The sequence below is a fragment of the Anas platyrhynchos genome, chromosome Z (assembly GCF_047663525.1).
Source record: "Anas platyrhynchos isolate ZD024472 breed Pekin duck chromosome Z, IASCAAS_PekinDuck_T2T, whole genome shotgun sequence".
NCBI lineage: Eukaryota > Metazoa > Chordata > Aves > Anseriformes > Anatidae > Anas > Anas platyrhynchos.
Window position 1 is genome coordinate 39573555 of NC_092621.1, and position 23800 is coordinate 39597354.

The window sequence follows — 23800 nt, forward strand, 5'->3', positions numbered from 1 at the left end:
CAGCATGAATATAAATAAAATTGTTTTTATGTATTCAATTTAAATGCTTCTTGCTGCTTCCAGTGCGGAATGAAGGCATGTCTTCTTCAGCTTCTTTTCCACAAAGGAAAACAATGAGGAGCTTGTCGGGTTTCTGCATGCAGAAGAAATACATTTAGGCATTTTTCGCATAACTGTGGGGAAGAAGGGGTTGCTAGCTTTCTCATTGTTCAGCTTGTTTCTTAATCACACAATGCAAGTCAACTGTGAAAACCCTCTGTGAAAATACCTAACAGAAGTGGTTTGTGCTGTAGTGTTCCCATACCAGATTCTTTCCAGTTTGTGTTGGAGGCATTTGCTATTGTTGCAAACTGTTACAACGTGGCAAATGACTAGTATCAACAGTGTGAATGATACTATAGAAATAGTTACATTAAGGGGGAGGCATGTGTCTTAGAATTGCTTTTTTTGTTTGTTTGTTTAATGTACTGTACTCTGTATTCTGAAAGCCTGTCTCTTATCTTTTATTTTGTTTTCTCTGTGTGTGCCTTTTGCAGTGACTTTGTAACATGCAAGACACTGATGTCAGGGGGAGTTCCCCTGCTTTCCTTCGGCCTCAGAATGGGAGCAGTCACAGGTCTGCTGGGTATGTCCCGGGGAGAATTGCCCCTCTTCGACCCCCACCACCTTCACAGAGCCACGCTTCAGCCGAATTTACCTCTGCAAGACAAGAAGCCCGGGCGACGTTTGCATCCTTACCATCTGGACAGAACCACCCCCAGGCAGAAGCCAACAAACATAAAAACACTCTCATTTGCTTTGCCATTTCTAGCTTGTCACTTTTTCTTGCACTGGGAATTTTTTTGGGAATAGCTTCAAAATATGCTCCAGATGGTAAGTTCTTACATGAACAAAATCATACTAGACGTTAAGGTCCCTGAGAACATACTGCAATAATTCTGCATCGGAAGTAGTGTTAAAAGTTCAGTGCAAAAATAGGATGCTTACTGTAATTTTAATGTGGAAGGAAGCTGTGTTCGGAGGTTTGGTTCTTTTTGCTATTATCAGTGTCACTTTCTATGTTTTTACTGTGAACTATTTATTTACATGAAGAAAAAAGGCATAGCAGTAAATAAAGACGACTGGTGAGGGGGTAAGAAGTGAGAATATTGTATCTGCATTACATGTGTGATTATCATGTGTACATAGAAGTTGCCTGTTCACAAAGTACAGGCAAAATGAAATACTGTCTGTGTAAGCAGTGACTAGGGAAGGTAGAAAGGAGCATTCAGGTAAAACATTTGAAAGTCTAGGAATTTATACCAGCAATTTATTTGTTTTATTTGTAAACAAATTGAGCAGGGAGTCCTTTGACCACTTAGCCATGATTATTTCAATTTGTCTTAGAAAACTGGGCAACTTTAATGGAATTTGGAAAACCTCTGAAATGTGACTGTTTATAAAGCACAAAGAGGTGGAGCAATTAACTGCTAGTCATTAGAGAGCCCTCTGGCCAAATGCTTACTGTGAGACCCAGTTAGTAAAGGTTTGTAGTATCTTTTGGAGCATGGGCTCTGTTTTGTTTACCTAAGGAAGAAATTGGGTTTCTGCAAGCTTTCAGAATGATTTTTGGAATTGAAGCTGGTACCTATTGTAACACTACAAGCTTAGACTCCATGGTGGCTTTTGGAGCAGTAATTTAGAAGTTTCTGTTTCTAGAGACAATGCAGCACGTGCTGAACAAATTGAATAATCCACTGAAGATTTTAGGTGACAGTATAAAATGGATTCATTCATCTTAACTGGGGCACAGTTCATGGTGGGTTGCAGAGATCTCTTGGGTGAAGTTGCTGAGTTTTCCTAATAATTATGAAGGAAAACAACAGAGAACAAACACTAAAGAAGTAGTAAATAGAAAATGACTACTATATTGTAAACTAAATCATTGGTAATATGGGCATAGAGACATGCAGTAAGGACTCTAGTTCTTCAAGGTGAAGACAAAGCTGAAGGGTGATCTAGCATGTTGATTCTAAGAAGTACTTGAGGGGAAAAACAGCAGCAACAACAACGATAGTAGTAAAAACACACCCCAAAACAAACAAGGAAAGCCTTTCCACTTTGATACCAAGACTCTAAAACATTTAACTAAAAGCTATAGGTTTTAATGGTTGTTTTAGTAGAGATGAGGCTGTACTGCATGGACTATGTAAAATAATAGTCTTCTCACGCTTTAGAAGTTAGTAATGTGAAGGAGATGGGTTTGCCACTTTTAGAATGGAAATGTTCTTGGAGTATTAAGATTTTAATAAGTAATATTGCTTTTTCCTCTGTAGTAGTTCATTCTAGAGGCACTAAGTTTTGTAGATTTTATTATACTGCATGTGTGGTCAACATGTAGTTAGTTTATGGATCACCAAAGACACTGAGGATGCTGCAGTAGACCTTTTTTATCTTTGTCTGCTGTAGTGACTTACATGGAAGTTAAGGAACAATCAAAGGATGTAATCGCTTTCCTTCAATGTCCCATTGCTCCTCTATGGAAGTCCAGCCAGCTTTCAATATTGACTGTTGAACTGTGTCTTTCAGAAGTTTCCCTCCATTACCTTTTACAAGAAAAATCATGCACATGTAAAATCTATTGGAAGCCCTCACACAAGAGAAACTCCATGAGGGCACAAAGGAAAATCTGGCTGACTGAAATTTTAATTTTGTGGCAGTGTTGCTGCAGCAGCTCCCCAAGGATTCTTGACAGGTTGAAATGTTAATACCCTCTGCTCCATCCTCGCACATGTGGTACTTAAGCCAGCCACTGCAATTCCAGCTAGGTGTGCTCTTGCAGAGGGCTAATTGGAAATCTATATCATCAGTGCTTTTAATGGCTGTTTAAAAGGCAGTGAAGGGAACGTGAGACTTAGTAGTAATTGTGTGTAAATCCTAAACCTCCGGCATACCTTCCCCACAGGGAAAATGATGCTTGTCTGCATTTCTGTTCCTGCCCATCAGCTGGTTTTCTTTTTCCTCCTTGCTTTTATCTTCCTGTCATCATCCTTTTTTCTAGAGTCCTTAGCACTGGAGATCACGTACAGTGCTGGAAATGCAATTTCCTTCCTCATTTCCAGGGGCTTTTGCTACAGGGTCAGGAAGACAAGCAGGGGAGGTTGTCAGGGAAAAGTTCTCTTTGGCCTTTGCAGTTCTCTGCTGGAGCTTGCCCAGGGTAAACAGGATCCTCAGAAAATTTAGCTGCCAAACTGTGATAAACTTCTGCTGAGCATAATATAACACTGATAATTTTTTCCCAGAGGCCTTAAAAACTCCAGACTCGGTGGCTAAGCAGGTAGAAAGCAACTATTTAACTACATTTTGAGAACTGTTTCCTGCCTTTTCTCCTGCCAAATTTCATATCCTTTCTCCAACACATGGAAGGTTCTAGAATTTTATTTTTTTGGCAGGGTGGTGTGTGTGTGTGTGTGTGTGTTTTCTTTTTCTTTTTTTTCCACACCACATGCAAAAATATCACTTCCCCACCACCATCACCTTACTAGAAGCAACTAAACCGTATGGACAGCTGACCCATTTTTACAAATATGCACTGAAGCAGAGGCCTGACTTGAAAAATTTTCAGCATGAGTGGTTAAATTTGGCAGGGCTATAACTACCTAACATTTTCTGGTTTATGCTTCTGTTTCTATTTAACCTTAACTGTTGAGGCAATGACTGTGGTCTGTAAAATCCAATCAGTAATTTTGAAGGTAACATATGGTGAAGTACTAAATATTTGATGTTTCCCTGCACCCTGCTGCAATTACTAAGGAAGAATTTCAAAATACTTCTGCTGAGCACATCTGATTTGCCTGCCAAAAGTTGATCCACCGTGCTTCAGAAGCATGATCATGTTACAGGAGTGCGTATTTCTGATTCCAATGGCTTCCTTGCTCAAACATAATGTACAGTAGATTCAGTGGGGTTGTTGTGTTTGGTTTGGTGTGGTTTTGTACTTGTTGTGCTGTACCTATTCTTTAAAACTCAACAGAAAAACTTGTGCAGTTATTACATCTTTTTCCTCCATGAATCACACCATGTAGAAATTACCGGGTTGCTGACTCATGGTTTCCTCACACTGCCCTTTGCTACTAGCCAGGAAATGTGTGTTTCTTCACAGAGACTCTGTGTGTAGTGTCTGGGGAAAGGGGCTCGGTGACTGTACATGAGTCAGGCAATAGAACTGCATTTTGTCAGTGACTGCTCAGCAGTCTTGCAGATAGCAGTGTTTGCTTTTTGGCTTTCCCTCATGTTTAATTTAATTTTTTAAAATGCTATTTTCTTCCCCCCAAAATTTTTATTTTTATATTGCTACTTAGATGCCTTTTGGCTTTGTGCAGTTCTGCTAATTTTTTCCCACTGGCAGGCAAATCTTGGTTTCTGTGGGTTTCCTGAGTTGGAAAGGATTTGAAATGTGGAGCATAACAGTGAAGGAAAACAATTTTGTCAGCAGAACTAAGGATGGCTTGTGTTAAATCTGTGGGTAGGCTTCTCTTTCTTTGTCTTACGGAAAAATTGCAGGTAGCTTTTTGCCCACAGAATGTCAGAGCATAGGGCATTTTTTTTCCAGAAGATAAGATATGAAAAGGCTGTTACTTTCAGTTGGGCTTCTAATGTGTTTATTCTGACATCTTTTAGGTTGTGTTTTTTTTTTTTTTTTTCCTCAATAAAAATGTTTGTAGTCTGTGTTTTTTATAAGAAAATCAAAAATTCAAGACATACTTTCAGTTTCTGTTTTCATAGTTCCTCTATGCTCCTGCATTAATCAGCTGCTCAATATTCTAAAAATGGGTGTGTTTTAAGTACCACATTGCTGTAAGGTCATCTGAAATCACACAACCCTTTCACTTCTGTCTGCTGCTTCTCCTTCTGTGGCCTTATAATATGGTGTTACTGCCTCAGTAGTACCAAATCTTCAACTGAGTTTTGAGGAGGATCGCATGTATCACTTCCATAGCGTGGTTCAGAGACTAGTGTTTAAGGTATCTTAGAAGCACAAACCATGAGTTTGGATCCAGATGCTTTGCTTCCTGGACACTGCTCTAACCAGTGAAGCGTAATCCTAAATATATTATGGTCGTCCTGTCCACCTTTTTCCCGTATCTGCAAACCTATACTGGAAGAAGTGATTGGAATGCTCAAAAGCAAGAGGGGATGGATTGGCCTTTCTCACACAGGTTTCTATGACCTTGAGGGAGGTGAGATATTTAGATACCTTACCACCATGTTAGTATTTCATGTAGCTGGCCTAGGATAACCTGGGCTCAGGGCAACTGCTGTGGAGTTGCTTGCCACTGACCTCTCCTCATCTACTGTAGATGATGTAGAAAATCTCTCTCAAAAAAAAAAAAAAAAGCCAAACCAACCCTTAAACAAATAATAACAAAAACTAGATGCCTATAGGGGGGCTTGAAAGTACAGTATATGTTGACAGCTCAGTCTACTTGTGGTCTTCAGTGATTTAATTTTGGTACATGATGAGTTTTCATCTTTGGAAACTTAGTCCTGATTCAGGTATCTTTTTGGCTGTGTGAATTTAAACATTAGAACTAGTAGCTGCAGTACTGTGAACACAGAAGGAGGTGGGAATCCTTTGTAGGTGACTGACTCTGCCTTATTTAGTATTCATTTTCATGCAGCCCTGATTGCTGTAGTCCTGTTGGTGATGCTTATTTAAAAATAAACGAATAATATATTTCACTTCATATTGCAGAAAATTGTCCTGATCAGAATCCTCGTCTTACAAACTGGAACCCTGGAAAAGATCCTGAAAAGAGAGTTATTATCAAAAAGGGGGATTTGTTTCGTCTGAACTCAGATGCTACAGTACACTCTATAGTCATACAGGATGGAGGTATGAAATCAAAAGATGAAAAACATGCTTCAATTCATAGAATCATAGAATGGTTTGAGTTGGAAGGGACTTTAAAGATCATCTAATTCCAACCCTCCTTTAACAGGCAGGGACACCTTCTGCTATACTTTGTTGCCCAAAGCCCCATCCAACCTGGCCTTGAACACCTCCATGGATGGGGCAACCACAGCTTCTCTGGGCAACGTGTGTCAGTGCCTCACCACCCTGAGAATAAAGAGTTTCTTCCTTCTATCTAACCTAAATCTCCCCTTTCAGTTTAAAGCCATTCCCCCTTGTCCTCTCACTACACCTACTGACATAGAAGGATGCTCTCAATTTTTCTTGTAGGCTCCCTTTAGGTATTGGAAGGTCTCCCCAGAGTCTTTTCTTCCCCAGGTTGAACAATCCCAAATCTGTTAGCCTGCATGGCTTTTACTTTTGTGATTAGTGGAAAATTACATTGGAATTTTGGTATTGACCTGTTCCTTTGCTTTTACTTTTTAGGCCAGAAATACCAAATGTTAAAAAGATAAATGAACACTATGAAGTCTGTAATTGGAGCAGTGACATGGTTTTCTGTAAAACAGTAAAAAAAAACAAAAACAAACAAACAAAAAAAAAAACAAAAAACAAAAAACTTGTCCATTAGCTTTCTAGGCATGGGATCTGATTGTCTTCTGATGGTGAACATAGTATGTTCTGGGTGTGGAAAACAAATCTGTCTTATCTTTTTGTTGCTCTTCTTGTGATCTTGATTCTTTGAGTCTATCTTAATATTGCTTTGACTCACATATTTTATTTTTTTTTCTTTAGGGTTACTTGTTTTTGGTGATGATAAGGAAGGTTCTAAAAATATTACTTTGAGAACTCGTTTTATCCTGATAAAGGATGGTGGAATGCTTCATGTTGGAGCAGAGAAATGCCGCTATAAATCCAAAGCAACTATTATTTTGTATGGGAAGTCAAACGAAGATGCTGATGTGCCAGAATTTGGCAAAAAATTTATTGGTGTGGGTCCTGAAGGAACGTTGGAATTGCATGGGCACCAGAAGTTATCATGGACTCTTTTGTCAAAGTCTGTGAATTTCTCAGGGCTGGCCTGTGGTCATTATTCATTTAAAAAGAATTTTTCCCGAGGACTAAATGTGAGAGTGATCGATCAGGATACAGCGAGTGTTTTGGAAGTGTTGAAATTTGATACTCATGATTTTTCAGAAGAAAGCTTGAAGCTCCAGAATTTACTGAAAAATAGAAGTCCTGGTCGCATTATTGCTATTGCTGTAGGAGATTCAGCTGCTAAAAACCTACTGGAGGAAACTAGAATAACTATTCAAAATCTTCTGGGAAGCAAGTTTGTCAGAGGATTGAGTTACAGGTAAATAATTAATTCTCTCTTTTGTGTTGAGTAAATATGATATACAGATTTTGCCTTCTTTGGGTAGTTTTGTTAAACTTGGACAATATCTGCTTGTACAATACCGACAATTCTTTGTAGAAGAAGAATAGCACTACTACTACAGTATGTGATGTTTTAATAGTGTAGAGACATCTAGTTACAGGTATCTGCGATTAATTTCATTACTTATTCATAATTGCACTTTCACTGCTCTCTACAGAAACTAAAAGTGGGTACAGCAAAGTTGTTTGTTTGTTTGTTTTTTTACCCATTCACGCACACAGTTGTAACAACATAGAAATTGTTTTCTGTTTGGGGGAGGAAGGAATGCCAAACGATAAACTGGATACAGAGAAGGGGTGCTAATCTTCTATTTCAAACAACATTTTACTCATCCCTACAGATTGGTGAAATGAAAGTACATTATCCTTTTGCTGATGCTGCAGGGGAATTGATTTGTAAAAATATTTTATGGCTGAAGCATACTTGTCAGTTGTGTTTGTATCTTTTGAATGTTTTTTTCAGTTGCTTGCAGATGAAACAGTGGGTCGGTAGAAGAGATATAGTAAATGCTACTGTACAGCAGAGAGGTTAAACTTCTGCACTGTTCATTTAGTTGTTGCAAATGACCTCCTGCATGTTCTGACCCTACCTTTGTATTGTGCAGGGTTAGCAGTAAGTGTTGAAGGGACACCAAATGCTTTTTTACTGACTGTTAAAAACCTGACACTCTTCACATTAAAAAAAAAAACAACAACAACAAACAAACAACAAAAAACTGACAGTCTTCACATACTGTTAAAATGGCTTCATATAACCTGGTTTAATTTTTTTGTGTGTTTTCCAGGAAATCAGTTGCTTTTTTTTTTTTCTGTTCAGTTCTTACCCATGCTATTCCCTGACATCTGGGCTCCAGTTGCTCCCCACCCTTTGCTTTGGCAGAGCTGGGCTGGAACGTGAGTCAGGATGGCATGTTCTGACCTTGCTTCCCTCCAGGGTCATGTTTGTGGCAGCCCCTGCGTAAGTGTCTAGTTACGGGGTCCTCTGGAGAATTCATGTGAGTCTGCCCCTGAAACAGTTTCATCAGAGGTGCTGAGACCTGTATGTCCTGTAGTAACTACTGTCTTCTTGCGAGGTGAAGGCCATGCGGTGGTTGGTGAGGGCCCTGTGCAGCCAGCCTCCATCTGACGAGGAGCTGATGGTTTCTTGTGTTCATTGCCACTGGTAGTCTCCATGCCAGTAGGACCAAAGTGAGGATATTCTTTAAACCACAGCTGGGTATAGGAAGCACCTTTTATTCCTTCCATGCTGAACTGGTTCCTGTCTATTTTCACTGGTTGGTAAGAGACTCTGTAAGCACGTAAACTTTTCTTATCCCTTCTGCTGTAGAAGACGAGTGAAAAGTTCAATTCTGAGTGCTCACTGAGGTTAAAAGCAGGGTTGGTTTGTTAAAACTGGTGGAAGGGATTTCACTATGGAGGTGGACAGTCCATTGCATCCTTGTCTGCTTCTGTCTCCTCATGCAGATTAATATGCTTTAAAATACCTGATATTTAGCTTAATTGTTGTTGTGTGAAACACGCATCTTGTTTGTTGGTGCTCCTGAAAAGCTGACCAGGTATATACTATGCTGTGAGCAGATTAACGCTGAACAGTTTTGTTTGGCCTTTTAAACACAATCATTAAGAAGAGACTGAAACAAAAGCAACTGGATTGAAGGTGGTTTTGATACGTGTCTTTGAATCAATCAGTATCACTGGACTGCAGTCCAGCTAGCTGTTACTGTTTTCATTTGGGGTGAATGATTCAACCTTAATGATGCAATTTTGTTCAGCCTTTTACTAGATGATTACTTCCTCATCACATAATTACAGCATTACAGAGCAGTAAAGGACAACAAATATTCTTTTTGTTTTTTTTAAACTTGGTGGCAGCTTTCTGTAGTGTGTGGTTTGTTTTTCATTTCCAAAAACTTGGATTCATTGAGCAGAGCTATAGGAAGTGGAAATACATCCAGGACAGTTTCCTGCTCCCCACAGGCACTCAGCCAAGATAAGTGTCCAGCTGAGGGAAGGACTAGTCAGGGGGAAGAGGCCAAAGCTCTTGTACTTGGCCTTCGGAAGCACCAGTGATTCCTCGTGTGAAGGTTGTGCAATGGTATCCAGTACTTCTATTTTTTGTGTCTGAGTGTCTTGAAAGACTCAAGAAGTATTGCCTGTCAGGAGCACTGATCATCATCAGCTGCTGCTGGCAGTGTCCATCCTGATGCAAACTCCGTCTCCTGGGGCTCTTCGCCTTCTCTGCACAGACGCTGCGTGCTGACCGCATCCCCATACTGGGAGCATGCCGTGCCACAAGCGTCAGCACCGGCTCGTCATCTTCCTGTGCTCCCGTAAGCATGCTTATGAGCAGAATACTGCATCATTTCTGGCACTCGTTGCTAGCAGTTTTCTTTTTAAATTAATAAAACAAAAAAAAAACATACGTTGTTAGATGTTGTACCAAAAATGTATCAGAATGTCTTCTCAATTAAGAGCAGTCATATTTGCCGATTCATTTATAGAACATCCAGTCATTTTGAACTATGCACCTTTCCAGCGATGTATGCCTATTTTCTTCTGTATTTTGAAATTACATTCTAAAATGAAATTCAGACGTCAGGCAAACGGGTAACCTCTACGCTCCTTGTCTTATCCTGTGCCTGTTTGTGAAGAATGTAATGGCAATTATATTTAAACACATAATTTTATTTTTTGCAGGCAAGCCTGGGCTTTTGTTGGTGTGATAGGCGGTGGGAATTCTTCCTGTAATGAATCAGTGCGAGACTATGAAAATCACAGCACCGGTGGGAAAGCTCTTGCTCAGAAAGAATTTTTCACGGTGGATGGTCAGAAGTTTGTTGTGAGAGCTTACAGTGAATGGAATGATGGTAGGAAAGCATTTTGAGAAACCCTGTGGGTAGGGAAAAAGTAGATACTGTATATACTTTTTCTGTTTAAACTGTTTGTTGCAGTTTAAATCTCTGAATGCTGCTGTTAGTTTTCATTTTTGCTATCCATGTGGCCAGACTATTGGATGAAGTACAAGGATGCAGTTCTTTTTCAGTCCAACTTATTTTCCCAATCACGATTTTGATCTAAATATATAGAGTACGTGAACAACATAAGTGTTCTTATCAATATGTTGAAACAGATTCTTTGTTGTTGTTCAGTTATCTTTTCTTCTTTCAGTCATGTATATTTTTAATCTAAGCTTCCTGAGACATTGGTTATGAGGCTAAAAAGAAACTGAGTAGGAGCCAAAAGAAATATTTTATTCCTGTTACAGTCTTAAGTTGTTATTTGATGCTGAACTTTGGTTCTCCCATCAAAGGCAACTTTTCTTTTTTTTTTTTTTGTATTTGAGAGCTCTGTATCATGAGTTCTGCTTTTATGGTTTTATGGGCAGTCTTTTTCTGCTTGTAGAATTACTATCAATATTACATTTGCCTCAGAAGAATTTTTTAGGTAGGCAGGTACTGATTTGTTAAGTAATTGAGCTATTTGATGTTACCCCTTCACTGTTCATTAAGGCCCTATGAAACTCTCTTAACTCAAATTAAAAAAAAAAAAAAAGTCTCCACAAAAATGTACCGTTGACTTGCTGGTACTGTAGGCTTGGAGTCAATGACTAAACCAGACACTGATTCCATTCTTCCTACTCATTAAATAGAAAATTAAATAAAATAGGAGGATGTTAAATACAGTGAGAGTGGCTGAATTTAAAGGCAATTAAATGCTTGTGTAATTTAGCCTGCCAAACTGTTTTATTAGCTGTTCTTAGAAAGAAAAGATTTCCTTTTCCAAGTCTTTGGTTGTATGTATTAAGTTTTACACAGCAGAAAAATATCACTTGGGACAAGTAGAACTTTCTGGACCTACAAATTTTTGCTACATCATATATTTGATGTATTAGTGTTTTTTTCTTTTAATTTCATAGGTAATTACAGTCAATGTTATTTCCATCTCTACCTTTTGTTTTATTGGAGATTCATCAAACAAGCAGGCTGTAATAGCACATCTCACTAACGTGTTTCAGAACAGAACTGCGCTTAGAGGGTACAGAAGTTTGTGAAATCTCATGCACTTCTTACTGTTTTTTTGGAGATATTTTCATATAAAGGTGAATATAATCTTTATAATCCTTATTTTATTTTTACTTTTGTATTTTTTAAATACTAGGGGTCCCGATTTCTGGCTTCCAGGTAGAACCCATAGATGGAGTGATATTGAATCTTCTGGATGATGTTAGTAGTTGGGAGCCTGGAGACCGGATTGTGGTTGCAAGCACAGACTATTCAATGTATCAGACAGAGGAGTTCACCCTCCTTCCTTGCCCAGAGTGTACCAAGCATCAGGTCAAAGTCAAAGGTATGAAAATGGACACCATATGAAGAATCTTGTTTGAAATAGCTATTAATAGGAGTACACCCTAGATGAGACCTTTCAGTGAGAGCAGTAAACAGCACCCTGTTATCTCTCAGTGTTGCTTGTTTGCTACATACAGGAGTGTATACTTGCCCTTACTGTAAAATTGCTCTGTAAAATGCCAGATCTGCCTCTGACTTCTAAAGCTTACCCCATACTATTTTTTTTTCCACCTTTCTTCCCATGCTTATTGAATGCTATACTTTTCTTCCAGGATTGGCTTATGCTTGTTCTTCTTTCTTGACTCCTTTCTGTTTTTTCTCACTAGTTCTCTCCCTATGAGGCAGAATGGCTGCTGTAGTTGTTACAATTACTGTTGCTTTTACTGCCCTTCCCATCTTCTGGAGTTTTATTATTAATTTTTCTTTCTGTTATTCAAAGATTGCAAAAGGAAAAAGAAGAAAGTGGCAATATTTTTTTTATCAGTTCCCCCTCCACCCCCATCAGTAAAACGGTTATGAAACAAATGGCACTTCCAAGCATCTGCTTACACAGGATATCCCTAACTAGTTGCAATCTGTTTTTCCTTTGGGTGTGATGCACTCAGAATGGTTATGCATGTTGTTGACTGCTTCCTATTTTATTATCTGACTCACTCTGTTTGACTTCATGAGAGCCTCCCGTGGGATTGACTCCTTTACTCTGCAGACATCTGTGTTTTTCTTCTACCACTCTGTGCCCCCTCTGTGCCAACACCCTCCTTCTCTGACAGTCCCTCAATCTTGAGTTTTTCTCTTCTTGTTTTCTGGTGGGCTGGAGGATTGGTTTGCAGCTCAGCTCTTGCCTTTTGTAGCAGCTGATTGGTGCTCTTCAAGATCTGGTTTTGTCCCATTCAGCTCTGTACTGTGCGACTTCCTCTTCTTCAAACAACTCTTATCTCCTCTTTCTTGTTTCTCAGAAGTTTTCTTTGTACACCCTCAAACTTTCCTGTTTCCCTATTTGGCTGGGAAAGACAAATTTGTATTTTGGCTTTGCAGTATTGTTTGGATCCCACAGCATTCACTGGTTTGGCTATGGTATGTTTTCCTGCATTGTGAAGTCCCAGATAAGGTGAACTTAGATATCTAAGCTTTTTCCTTATTATATATCAGAGAATACCAGGGTGAATGAAGCTGCAGAACTGAGTGCCATTGTACGTGACATTTCCTGGTTTTTGTTCTTAAGTTTCTTTGCATACTCCATATGCATTATTTAACTCAGTGTTTTAAGGTTCAAGCTACTTGAAGGCTGCAGTATGAAGTTTAAAGTTTTTTGTTGCCATTGAATAGAGTATGTGCAAACTCTTTCCTTTCTAAAGAGAAAAAGCATCTATTAAATATATATATTACATATATATATTATATATATAATATATATAAGTAATATTATAAATATTACAATTAAATAAAACAATTTATTATATAAAATTATATATATATAATATATATTATATATTTTATATATATATGAAATACATATATATCTTTTTCTTCTAAAAACAAGCAAACAAATCCAGATTTACAGGATTTGCAGTATGTCATAAAATACAATATTTTTTTTTCTTTTTTGCAAATAAATGCTATTGGATCTGTATATAGATCTTTAAAAGATGCTAAAGGAGATTAACTGTTCAATCTCTGTTTCTTCCCCTCCCCCCCCCCCCCAATATGAAATTTCCATTGTCACAGGAAAGTTGTTCTGTTTTTAACAAACAACATCCTATACGTTTTACTCTGCAGAGAATTAATTTCAGTGGAACAACAAATTTGACATGCTGAAGAATTAATTGTCTAAAATTTTCTTGTATTGCCCCTTTTGTAGTAGAAAGAAAAGTATTGTTTTATAGGAAGCCCAGATGCTCCCTCCTCACTTGATATATACATGATAGTTAAACATAAGGGAATACAATAAACAATAGGCAGGTCTTCAAGTTATAGGAGTGCAATCCCATTTACAGACCTCTATTGCCTTTAAACAGCAGGAACAAAAGCAATACTGGTGTAGGTCTGCTTCACATACTGGTCATTACCAGTTTAGTTTATATTCTTCTGTAAGTTTTGAGGAAGAGGAGTGAAAAATTAGGGAAAAACAATATATATATTTAAGTTTACAGATCATTTTTGCAGTTTGTATAAGAAAATAAACTGATTGTTTCTTTGGAAGTTTGCTGTAAAAATACAAATTTTGTTTTCTTAATTTTAGTTTGTTCTCAGAATAGCTATTTTGGGGAAAAGCAAACATAGCTGGGAAACATAATAGTATTTGTTTTTGAAGATGATGAGTACTGTGTGTGCGTATATATATGTGTGTGCATGTATGTATATATATATTTTTGGAGCAGGTTAGGCAGCTACTGCTTTTTTCTTTTAAAGCAAATCTGCATTTGTTTGTTTCATCAAAGCCTTTCTAATGCATTGTACTCAAGGTTTTTAAAAAAATTCTTTTCCATTTTAATCCATTCTGTTCAAAAACTATTAGATTAAACTTAAGATGCACCTACAAATAAAATGTGGGGTTTGTTTTAGGTTTAGTTATTTTACTAATGTGAAAAATATTTAAGACAACTTGCTTTGGCACTAAACATACAAAAGCATATTTGATATCCTGTTCTGCAAGGTGTGCAGTTAGCAATGAATTGAGCATGGTCTGGAAGGAGGAGTTTGATGTTTGCTAGGTTAACGTTTGTCATCTGTCAAATTCTTTTTTTGCATGTTAACCTAAGAAAGGTAGTAGAACAATAAGTTTAAGGTATCGTGTTAAAGTAGCATGTTTTTAGGGGTACAATTAGTTTACTTACAAATTAGCTTATTAGCTTTGTGTTTGATCAATGACAACACTTACTCCTTTTTTTTTTTTTTTGACAGAAAAACCTCAGTTTCCCCATGTGGGAGAAGTTATTGATGGAGTGGACATGAGGGCAGAAGTTGGAGTTCTTACGAGGAACATCTTAATCAAGGGAGAGACTGAAAAAACCTGCTATCGTGAAAAAGAGTGTCAGTTTTTCAATTATGATACATTTGGTGGACATATCAAGGTTTGAAAAACATTTTTAAGTAGCTTTCTGTCATCTAAAGGTATATTGAAGACAAAAGGATGTTAAACTTGGCGGGCTTTGAAAATTAAACATAAATTCATACACCAGCTTGGTGTAGAAAAGACTTTGGTCTCCACTTTCACCAAATTAGCTCACCAAGACTTTGTCTGCAGCATTGGAGCAAATTATATCAATGAATTGTGGAAGAATCCACCATATATTGCAGTGTTGTGTGGCAGTGATTAAACCTTAAAAGTGGTGTATCTGCATGTTCAGCCTGTACCATTATAAAGCTTGATCTTCCTTTCTTTGTCTTCCCTTTTTTCCCTGCCTTTCTTCCTGCCCAAGTGATGAGCACATTAGATCTGCCTCATGTCCTGGAAGTGTCCAAAATCAGACAGTAGAGAGTCACAGAGAGGAAAGCGACTGAGTTGGGCCATGGTGGATTTTTATTTATTCATTTTAACTGAATGTACTAAGGTTATATAAAGCAAACTGATGCTAATTTCTTACATCACCATAAACCTAAAGAAAGTGGAGTAAAAGCAGTATTGCAGAAACTAATATTGAAACTCATATTCATTTTAGTTTTCAGCAAAAAGATTGAGCAGCAATATGTCAGCTCTTCAGTGATGCTGGAGAAGTTTGAGGCCTTGCATTTTAAATACAAACTTATTATGTGTTGGTCACAGTGTAAGCCTCCTTTTCCAAAATGTTTGGATGCAGACTTCAGTTTTATAGTGGTGGACATAATGGTGGGAAAGAAAACGCGCCTATTCCCTACTGTGTGTCAGCTTTTGTTTGGTGGAAGAGAAATTGATGGGCTCAGTGTTCTTTTGTGTTTGAGATAATGTAAGGAAAGAAGATAAATGACAAGCTGTGAATCTTGCAAAGCATGACCTTGATTACCACATCTGAGCGGGCCCCTCAGATGCCTCTTGCAGATAGAGCAGAAAACAAACATTTTGAGTCATCAAAGTTGTTAAACTGTTCCCAGGAGACTGTTCAGTGTCTGTTGCCAAACCTAGACTTCAGCACTAAAAGCAATTTTGCCTTATGTTAATCATACATGCTAAAGAGGAGGGAGCCTGGGTGTTAGCAAATGTTAATTGCCTCAGGGGGTTTGATCAGCCTGGGAATTCAGCTGGTTGCCTGGATAGTGCACGAAGGAGGCTCAGTGATAGCAAGGAGAGGCACTCACTTGTATTTCCTCTGCATTAGTGTTTTTAAGTGCTGAGAGTGAGAACTCAGGAATGCCTGTTTTCAGTCATCCTTTAGTATTTTAAGCACACAAACCTTAGTGGTGTAATTGAAGAAAACAGAAGACCAAGACACGCTAAATGGTCTATCAGTGTTTTACTTATTTTGCTTGAGGACAAAACTGTGCACATGAAAACTATATTATTTTGGTTAAATAGCCAGTAATGGTAGGTTAATGGAATAACAAAAAAAGCTCCCTTACTCCCATTCAGCTCCTTACATTTTAGCACCTCATAGTTCATCTGCTGCCCTTGGTTTCTATTTTTCAGGTCAGGGTAGGTGGAAGAAAATACTTTTGCTTTTCCCTGTGACTTTTACAGCCCCATTATAATGTCTCTGGTGTTTGATATTTCTGTACTGTATATTACATACTGTTACGGTAAAGTTGCGTAGCTTTAACCTGTTTTTGGTTCCTCATTGCAAAGATGCTGATTCTTCACTGGAGTGTGTCTATTGAAGGTGGTGTGCCTGAGGAAGAGCTGAGAGTATAGGGCTTACTCAGTGTGGGGAAGGTGTAGAGGAAGGATCCGGATGTGTTTTTCAGGGACCCAGGGAGGGTTCAGAGAATGTGCCAGAAGACTTCTTGGAGGCATGCACTGGTAGGGCAAGAGACATGGGGACCAAGTTGCAATAGGGCAAGTGCTAGGTAGATAACAGGTAAATAAAAAGGGGAAAACAGTTGCTATCATACGAGCATCTCTGTAGTTGGAGGTATTGTTTGGTCAATGTGCTGAGCAGCCATGTTTAAGTTGGTCCTGTGTTGAGCTGGCAATCAGAGCAGTTTTCTCAGGAGGTTCCTTTGACCCTTTATTATTATGTAATTTTACTAAACTCCATCCCAGATGGATGACACAGGTACAGCTTCAGCATAGGCAGGACAGAGTGACTTCTCTTTACTTGGATGGTATGTGGTTGTACAGAAAGAATATTTAACTTGCCTACTGCTAAAGAACAAAAAGTGAAGTGTGATGATATAGTGTCTGGTGAAATCTGCTCCATTTTAGCCACATGGAGATACAGCTTTTATTCTTGTTTACAAATGATATTGTTTTGTAAGGCAGGATATAGAACAAGGTAGTAACAGCTGTCCTAGCCTTCATAGTGTTGGCTTATGATGATTGTACATCTGACTTCTGTACATCTGATGATTGTACATCTGACTTCTGTACATCTGATATAGATGATTTATTAACTTTAATGGTTAGAAACCAAGTAGTTGGTTACTCATTCTGGACTTCTCATCTTTCTAGATTTTGAAGAATTTTACATCTGTTCATCTCTCCTACGTGGAATTGAAGCAAATGGGACAGCAGCAGATAGGAAGTTACCCTGTTCACTTTCACCTTTGTGGGGATGTGGATGAAAAAGGAGGTTATAGTTTTAAGACATACATCGAAGGTCTTTCCATTCATCACTGTTTCTCCAGATGTGTCACTATCCATGCAACTAATGGCTTGCTGGTAGGTGCCAGGAAAATAAAATAAAGTGTTGAAATAAATGTTTAAAAGGACATTTAGAGCAAAAATATTCCCATCCCATCAAGTTTAATTCTCAGCAATGTGTTTATTTCAATGAATAAATAAACAAGTGCTTATTTTTAAGTAACTTACTTTAACAGAGCTTGCCCTTCTGTTTTTTCAGATTCTTGCAGGCAGCTAAGCTCTCCAAACATAGTAGTGTGTTTGTAAGGGATAAACAAAACTCCATGTTTGAATCATCTGAACCACTGATAGTGAAGCTTCACTCTGCAGCTGTGCCAAGATAGTAAAAACTAAATGGCACTTGTCAAAGAAATCTCAGTAAATGCTATTGCTACTGACATAATGAACTTGTGTTTCTGCAGATAAAGGACACCATTGGCTATGACACACTGGGTCACTGTTTCTTCATAGAGGATGGCATTGAGCAGAGGAATACTCTCTTCCACAACCTTGGACTAGTCACGAAACCAGGCACTATTCTTCCTACGGACAGAAACAGCAGCATGTGTGTTGGCATCAGGGACAAAGTGTATGGAAGCTATGTCCCAGTACCAGCCACAGACTGCATGTGAGTATTTCATGATGAAAAAGTAAAACCAAACCAGCTGCAGTAGTTAAACTGATGATCTCCTGACATTATACAGATGAAACAATTGTTTTGTATCATCTAGTGAATACAGACACCTACCATAAAAGTAATCCACATGATCATGCTGTTAAAAAAGAAAGTCTTTTATTAAAGAGAAAACACAAGTTGTTTTGTAAAGAGATTTGTTGTTCCTTGAAATACTTGTTCGGTAGATTTTAAGGATGCATCCTTATTTCTGTGGTAAGGCACCAACATCCTTAAGTTGTCACCAAGTTTTTTCTGTGTAGCAATTATCTTTTGAAGAAGCTTATTAAAACAGTTTATAATTGCACTGAGTGTCTGAACTATCATTTCATGAACTAACATTTTGCATTTAAGTAAAACAAAAAAGAATTTTTGAGGGTGTGTGTTTTTTGTGTGTATGTTTTGTGTATGTGACTTCAGAAATCAGTTTAGCCCTTTTTCACCCTTGTAGTGATTATATCAGAGGTATTTCTGTAGGGACTAGAGGTTTTTTCCATTCTAACTTGTTTCTGAATAATATTTCAGGGCAGTTTCAACATTCTGGATTTCTCATCCCAACAATCATCTGATAAGTAATGCAGCAGCAGGTTCACAGGTGAGGCGTATGAATGTAGTTCCACACAAACTATTTGTGACACTTACTCACAAAACAAGTAATATTTCCAATGTTTAAATGCATATTTTTTTAATGCGTGAATATGTTATATGTTTGGCAGCATATTGCCATTACAAGTGTAGTTTTTGTCAAAGGGTGGATTAGATCTACTCCTCTTCGTAATTTAATAGATCTGTCAGTGGGGCCAGTATGTAAATGTAAAAATAAACCGCTTTTTTTTCAAAGAATTAGATATTAACACTAAGGCTTTTGTATTTTCTGTAATTTCTAACATGAGTTTACTGTTTGACTGCTCTGAAAAATTGTGTTTTTATTCCTTTTAGTCATTGGAATGAAAAATAGTTGATTGTATAAGGAAGTGTAAAAAAACAAACAAACAAAACTTTCATTGGCTTTGTGTTTAGTTACTTCTTTCTGAGCAGTGATTGCTGATATGTTTTTACTTATTGTGAACCTTAGATGTTTGCAGACCTTTTTCAGTTCAGCCACTTGAAAAGTGAAGCTGAACTACTGGATGCAGGTTGTGGAGTAGGGGCTCGAATCTATTCTACTTTTAAATCAGATCAGATGCTGAGACAGTGTTTCTGAGTTGATTTTTCTGAATAGATCAGTGGCAATACAAAAAGGAAAGTCTGATGCTGGAAGTAGAATATGAGTATGTTAGTGTACTCTTAGGTGTAGAATATGTAACAAAGTGTTAATAAGGCAAAAATCAAAATCTTTAATTTGTAATATCTGTAACATAGAAAAATATAAAATTATTATGCTTTTTTTTAAATCATCATTTTTGTTGTGGTTGACTGCCTACCACTACGAAGGACCTGGCCATACTTTACTGAACCAAACCAGTTTTTCTTTTCATAGCACAGTGTCTTTCCATTTTGTCTACTTTAGATAACATTCCTTTGCCTGTTTTTAGCATTGCAGGTTAAGTTAAACGAAACATGTTGCTTGACCTGATGCTTAAACCTTCCAAGATCTTTTTCTGCCTCTGTATCCCAGTGAATTTTACTTTCTTCTGTTATACTGTGCATCCTCAGAGAGCATTTTTATAGGTTATGAAGTTTTGCCATTTTAATATATATTCTTTTGTATGTATAAAATCATATTGGTATGAGGGCTATAGCTTATGTTTCAGAAACAAATTACTTCAACTGTCTTGATATAAACACTGCAGTGTAGAGCTTTTTCTGGTATAAATTATACCAATTCATGAGCAAATAAATCATTCCATTGCCTTCTCCAACTCCTTTGATATACAATGAAGTCTACTGTAAGGGTGTATCAGCAGTAATGGTTCTTTTGTTCGAGCTATGGGAGAGGGAAAAAAACAGCTCTTATTATTTTCTGAATACTTGTAAGTGCTTAAGGAGCTTTTACATTTATTTAACTTTTTTTTTTGAGCATGAAGATGTGTTTTGGATAAAACTTGTTTGATTCTGCCAAGTGCAGAACTGTACTTAATTATATGTGAAGTAAGATTTTGGTATTTTATTAATGGAACATCCACATTTGCTTTGGAATTGTTAATCACCAGAAATGTCAAAATGTGTCGTCATTACAGATGGGAATATGTTACTCAGAAGCAGAATTTCCAGGGCTGTTTGGAAAATGAGTATATTCTCAGAGTGAAGTGTATGAAATCTTTTAAGCCAAAATGAATTGGCTTTATCCATGTTTCCTGAACAGGAGAGTAAAGACTATTTTTCATGATACAGAGCACATAGTCTGCAGTATTTCTTTTACTGCTGTTTAACCCTTTAATGCTCCTTATGATTTTTTTTTTCTTTTAATAAGGGCACAGAGAAGGAAGCAAAAATTTTTGTATTTGTTTGTATCTGCTCTGCAGGTGCTTTTGTTATGCCACCCCTTGTGGACTCAGATGTGGTTAGGAAAGGAGGCCCACAGAATTTCCTTTAGAAGATAAATCCAGCTTCTTGAAGAGCTGGGAAGTTGAATAAGTGGAGAAAACGAACAGATGCTGAAATTATTACTGCATGTTATTGGCACAGTGCTCTGAATTGGCCAGGCTTCTTGATGTACTTTATTCCCTTTTCCTGAAATCTCTTGTGGTTTTTTTTTGGCTGTCATTAAATTCTGATGTGTGCAGAGATAAATAAACCTTAGTCAGACTGCATCAGTAAGGAGGAGAGGAGTGCTTTTGAGTATTTTACTGTATATAGTATGATTTACAAATAAAAGAAAATCAAGTATCTGTAGAAATAAATTGAAATACAGAGATGATGGGGAGGAGGAGAAAGAGACACTTAATGGCTTGAAATATTACAGAACCTTAAAGGTGTGGTGGTATTAAATGATTTCACGGTGAAGCAAGCACTTTTAATGCATGTTCTTCACTAGAATATAGCCTTATCTGCAAACTTCTACTTTTTCACTGGACAGTAGTTTGGAGACTTTATTTTGATAAGTATGTTATATTGTGAGCAGTTTGGAGTATGTTCTTATTTGCTTCATTAAAAATCCAAGTTCTTCTTAACATACACTTAATTTGTGATTTGTAAGTTCTGATTTGTTTACATTTAGTAGTATCAGTCTCATAGCTTATGTCATTCACTCCTTATTTGCAGGATGCTGGAATATGGTATTTGTTCCACAGGATTGCTACAGGAGACTCTCATAGTTTAGCCATTGAAACCAAGTCAGAGCTCACACCACTAGGAATCTTCTATAACAACAGGGTTCATTCTAATTTTAAGGTAATGTACTGTCTCACAAAAACAGTTCTTAATTTGTACATATTTTATACCGGGAGTTGTTTGCTTAAATTTTGAGGTGGCTAAGTGATGATGGATTCATGCAGTGTTAGAACCACATGATTCTATGTAGGTATTGCAGAGGAGTGTGTAATCATCATGTCCATAGATTCTTGCCTTATCTGAAGCATTTACTGTGTTTAATGTCCTCTTGAGGTACATACAACTAAAATCAATTAATAGTGTGAGAGAAACATATATATTTTTTCTCCCAAGTAGCATTTCATATGCTACTCTGTTATTGATGGCCTTGCTGTGGAGAAAGATGATCCTTGAAATACTGAGGCTTATTATAGCTGTGATTCATCTCATCCATTTGTGGAATGCCTGAGACTTGCTTTCCTGAGACTGTAATGTGCAGTAACTCAGGTGTCTGCAGTTTCTGAACAGAGGTTAAGCTTCCTGTTGCCATCAGCAGCCCAGCAGCACCCCTTTGTTATAGAGTTCTCAGTCCAGATACGGTCATTCAGTATCTATTTACTAATGGGACTTGATTCTACATTCTGCTAAGCGAAGTTAGCTGAAATCCTTAAACTGATACTTTTGGAATCTTGGAATTTAGTTGCTGTCCGTAGAAAATGCCATGTGTATTTTTATTAGCTTTCTACATATCTGTATAGCTGGGGAGGAAGTATCAATATAGGTCTATTAGTTTGACTGATTTAACCTAATGAAACTGATTTTGCTTGATAAGTGTACAATCAGAATAGTAAGAAGTGATGCATTGCTTCATAGCGGTTATGTAAAGAGTGTGTCTGGAACTTTAGGGCTCTTATTCAGACTGGAATTGAAAAATACTGAATACAAAAATGTAAAGAGAAGCGTTTCAGCTATGTGGTTCACTATCTTTAAACATAGATAGCAGTTTGTGTGCTGAAATTCCATGTCAACAGAGTTGACTCCAGGAGCAGATCTGAGGATCTACTCATGTAATTCTAGTGGTAATTTGAATCACAGATCAAGGTGGCTGCTGCTACTTCTATATGTAATTCAGGTTAAGCAACACAAATGTTTCCTTTTTCTTTTTTACTTTCTCAAGTAAATTATTTCATACTGGATTATTGAGTTTCAAGTTGATGCCTGGGCAAAAAACAGCTTTAGTGGTGAAGATAGTTGAGTTTTAAACTAAAATACAAAGCATTTTTGCACAGCAGCATTTTTTTTTCCATTAGTGGCATTCGTGAGAATATTTTGTATTCACTACAAGATTGGCTTCCAAATTTTCCAGAACAGCATCTGGAAGTAAGTGCAAAACTTCAAATAGTCTGATGTGAAAAAAAAAATGAAATGAACTTTAACAATTTTCTGTCACTTTTTTTTTTTTTTTTAACCCCAGGAGGTTCTTTTCTTGGTATTTTCAATTACTTTTCAAAATTTGCATAGGTAGACAGTGCTTTTTCCCTTAGACAATATGCCAGTTAAGTCCAAGCTGAAAGATCTAAGAGTCTGTAGTAAAGTGTATTGAATGAAATGTAACTTTTAAGTTTTAGAACTCTAATGTTTACTGTTTCTTTAGTGTTGTCCAGTATGAAATTTCCCCCCCTTTTTTTTTTTTTTTTAAGGCTGGTTTGTTCATTGATAAGGGTGTTAAAACAACTAATGCTAGCGCTGATGATCCCAGAGAATATCTTTGTTTGGACAACAATGCAAGGTAAAGGATATTGTCTTCCAAGTGAGTGAAAAATGGTAAAGTTCTGAGATTGTTTGTACATTCACATGAGGAAAAACGCTATAATAAATGAGCAATAAGTTCATATGTGTTTTTTTTGTTGTTTTTTTTTCCTCATCTGTGTGTCTGTTTGGGAGCAACAAAACATGTTGTACCTTAAAGAGTTGGCTTTTCTTTCTAAGACCTTGGCAAAGGTAGTTTTTAGCCCCTTAGAACTTGTAGGTTTAACCACGCTCTGCTGACATGCTTAACATATGTTCTGGAATTGCTATTAAAAGTAAAGCCTTGTTTTAAAATCTGCTTCAGATTTATGGCTTAGTTCTAAATAATTTTTAGAAAAAGGCATGCTAGTGGTAAGTAATACATCTCTTTGCCTTTCCTACTGCTGAATGCTTTCTGCCATGCCTTCTAGACTTAGAGATTGTCATTCAGTGGTATAGTTTTACTGAAGGTTATTTGTTGAGATTTTAAGCTAAAGACTATATGGTTGATTATACTAAGTAAGAGAAAATAATGGAGAGAAAAATTTAGGTTATCCTATGGTTGGTCTTGTCCTGTGCTTCAAATAAAATAGCCTGGGTAAGTGGTCATATATCAAATGAACAGGAAAATACTGGATAACAGTATCCATCAGCAT

The 23800-nt window shown here is 37.3% G+C and overlaps 1 protein-coding gene across 4 annotated transcripts in view; it reads left to right on the top strand.

The window, feature by feature from the left end:
- The window catches only part of CEMIP2 (cell migration inducing hyaluronidase 2), a 50400-nt gene that overhangs the window by 11544 nt on the left and 15056 nt on the right, over nucleotides 1-23800 (top strand). For all 4 annotated transcript variants that reach the window (XM_072030872.1, XM_038170355.2, XM_072030871.1 and 1 more), the window contains 11 exons: nucleotides 537-873; nucleotides 5735-5875; nucleotides 6689-7250; nucleotides 10031-10200; nucleotides 11492-11680; nucleotides 14581-14750; nucleotides 17261-17470; nucleotides 17854-18059; nucleotides 18630-18699; nucleotides 21309-21437; nucleotides 23057-23145. In XM_072030872.1, coding sequence (XP_071886973.1) covers nucleotides 549-873; nucleotides 5735-5875; nucleotides 6689-7250; nucleotides 10031-10200; nucleotides 11492-11680; nucleotides 14581-14750; nucleotides 17261-17470; nucleotides 17854-18059; nucleotides 18630-18699; nucleotides 21309-21437; nucleotides 23057-23145 — 2261 coding nt within the window. In that variant the 5' untranslated portion in view covers nucleotides 537-548. The remainder of the gene's footprint in view (nucleotides 1-536; nucleotides 874-5734; nucleotides 5876-6688; nucleotides 7251-10030; nucleotides 10201-11491; nucleotides 11681-14580; nucleotides 14751-17260; nucleotides 17471-17853; nucleotides 18060-18629; nucleotides 18700-21308; nucleotides 21438-23056; nucleotides 23146-23800) is intronic.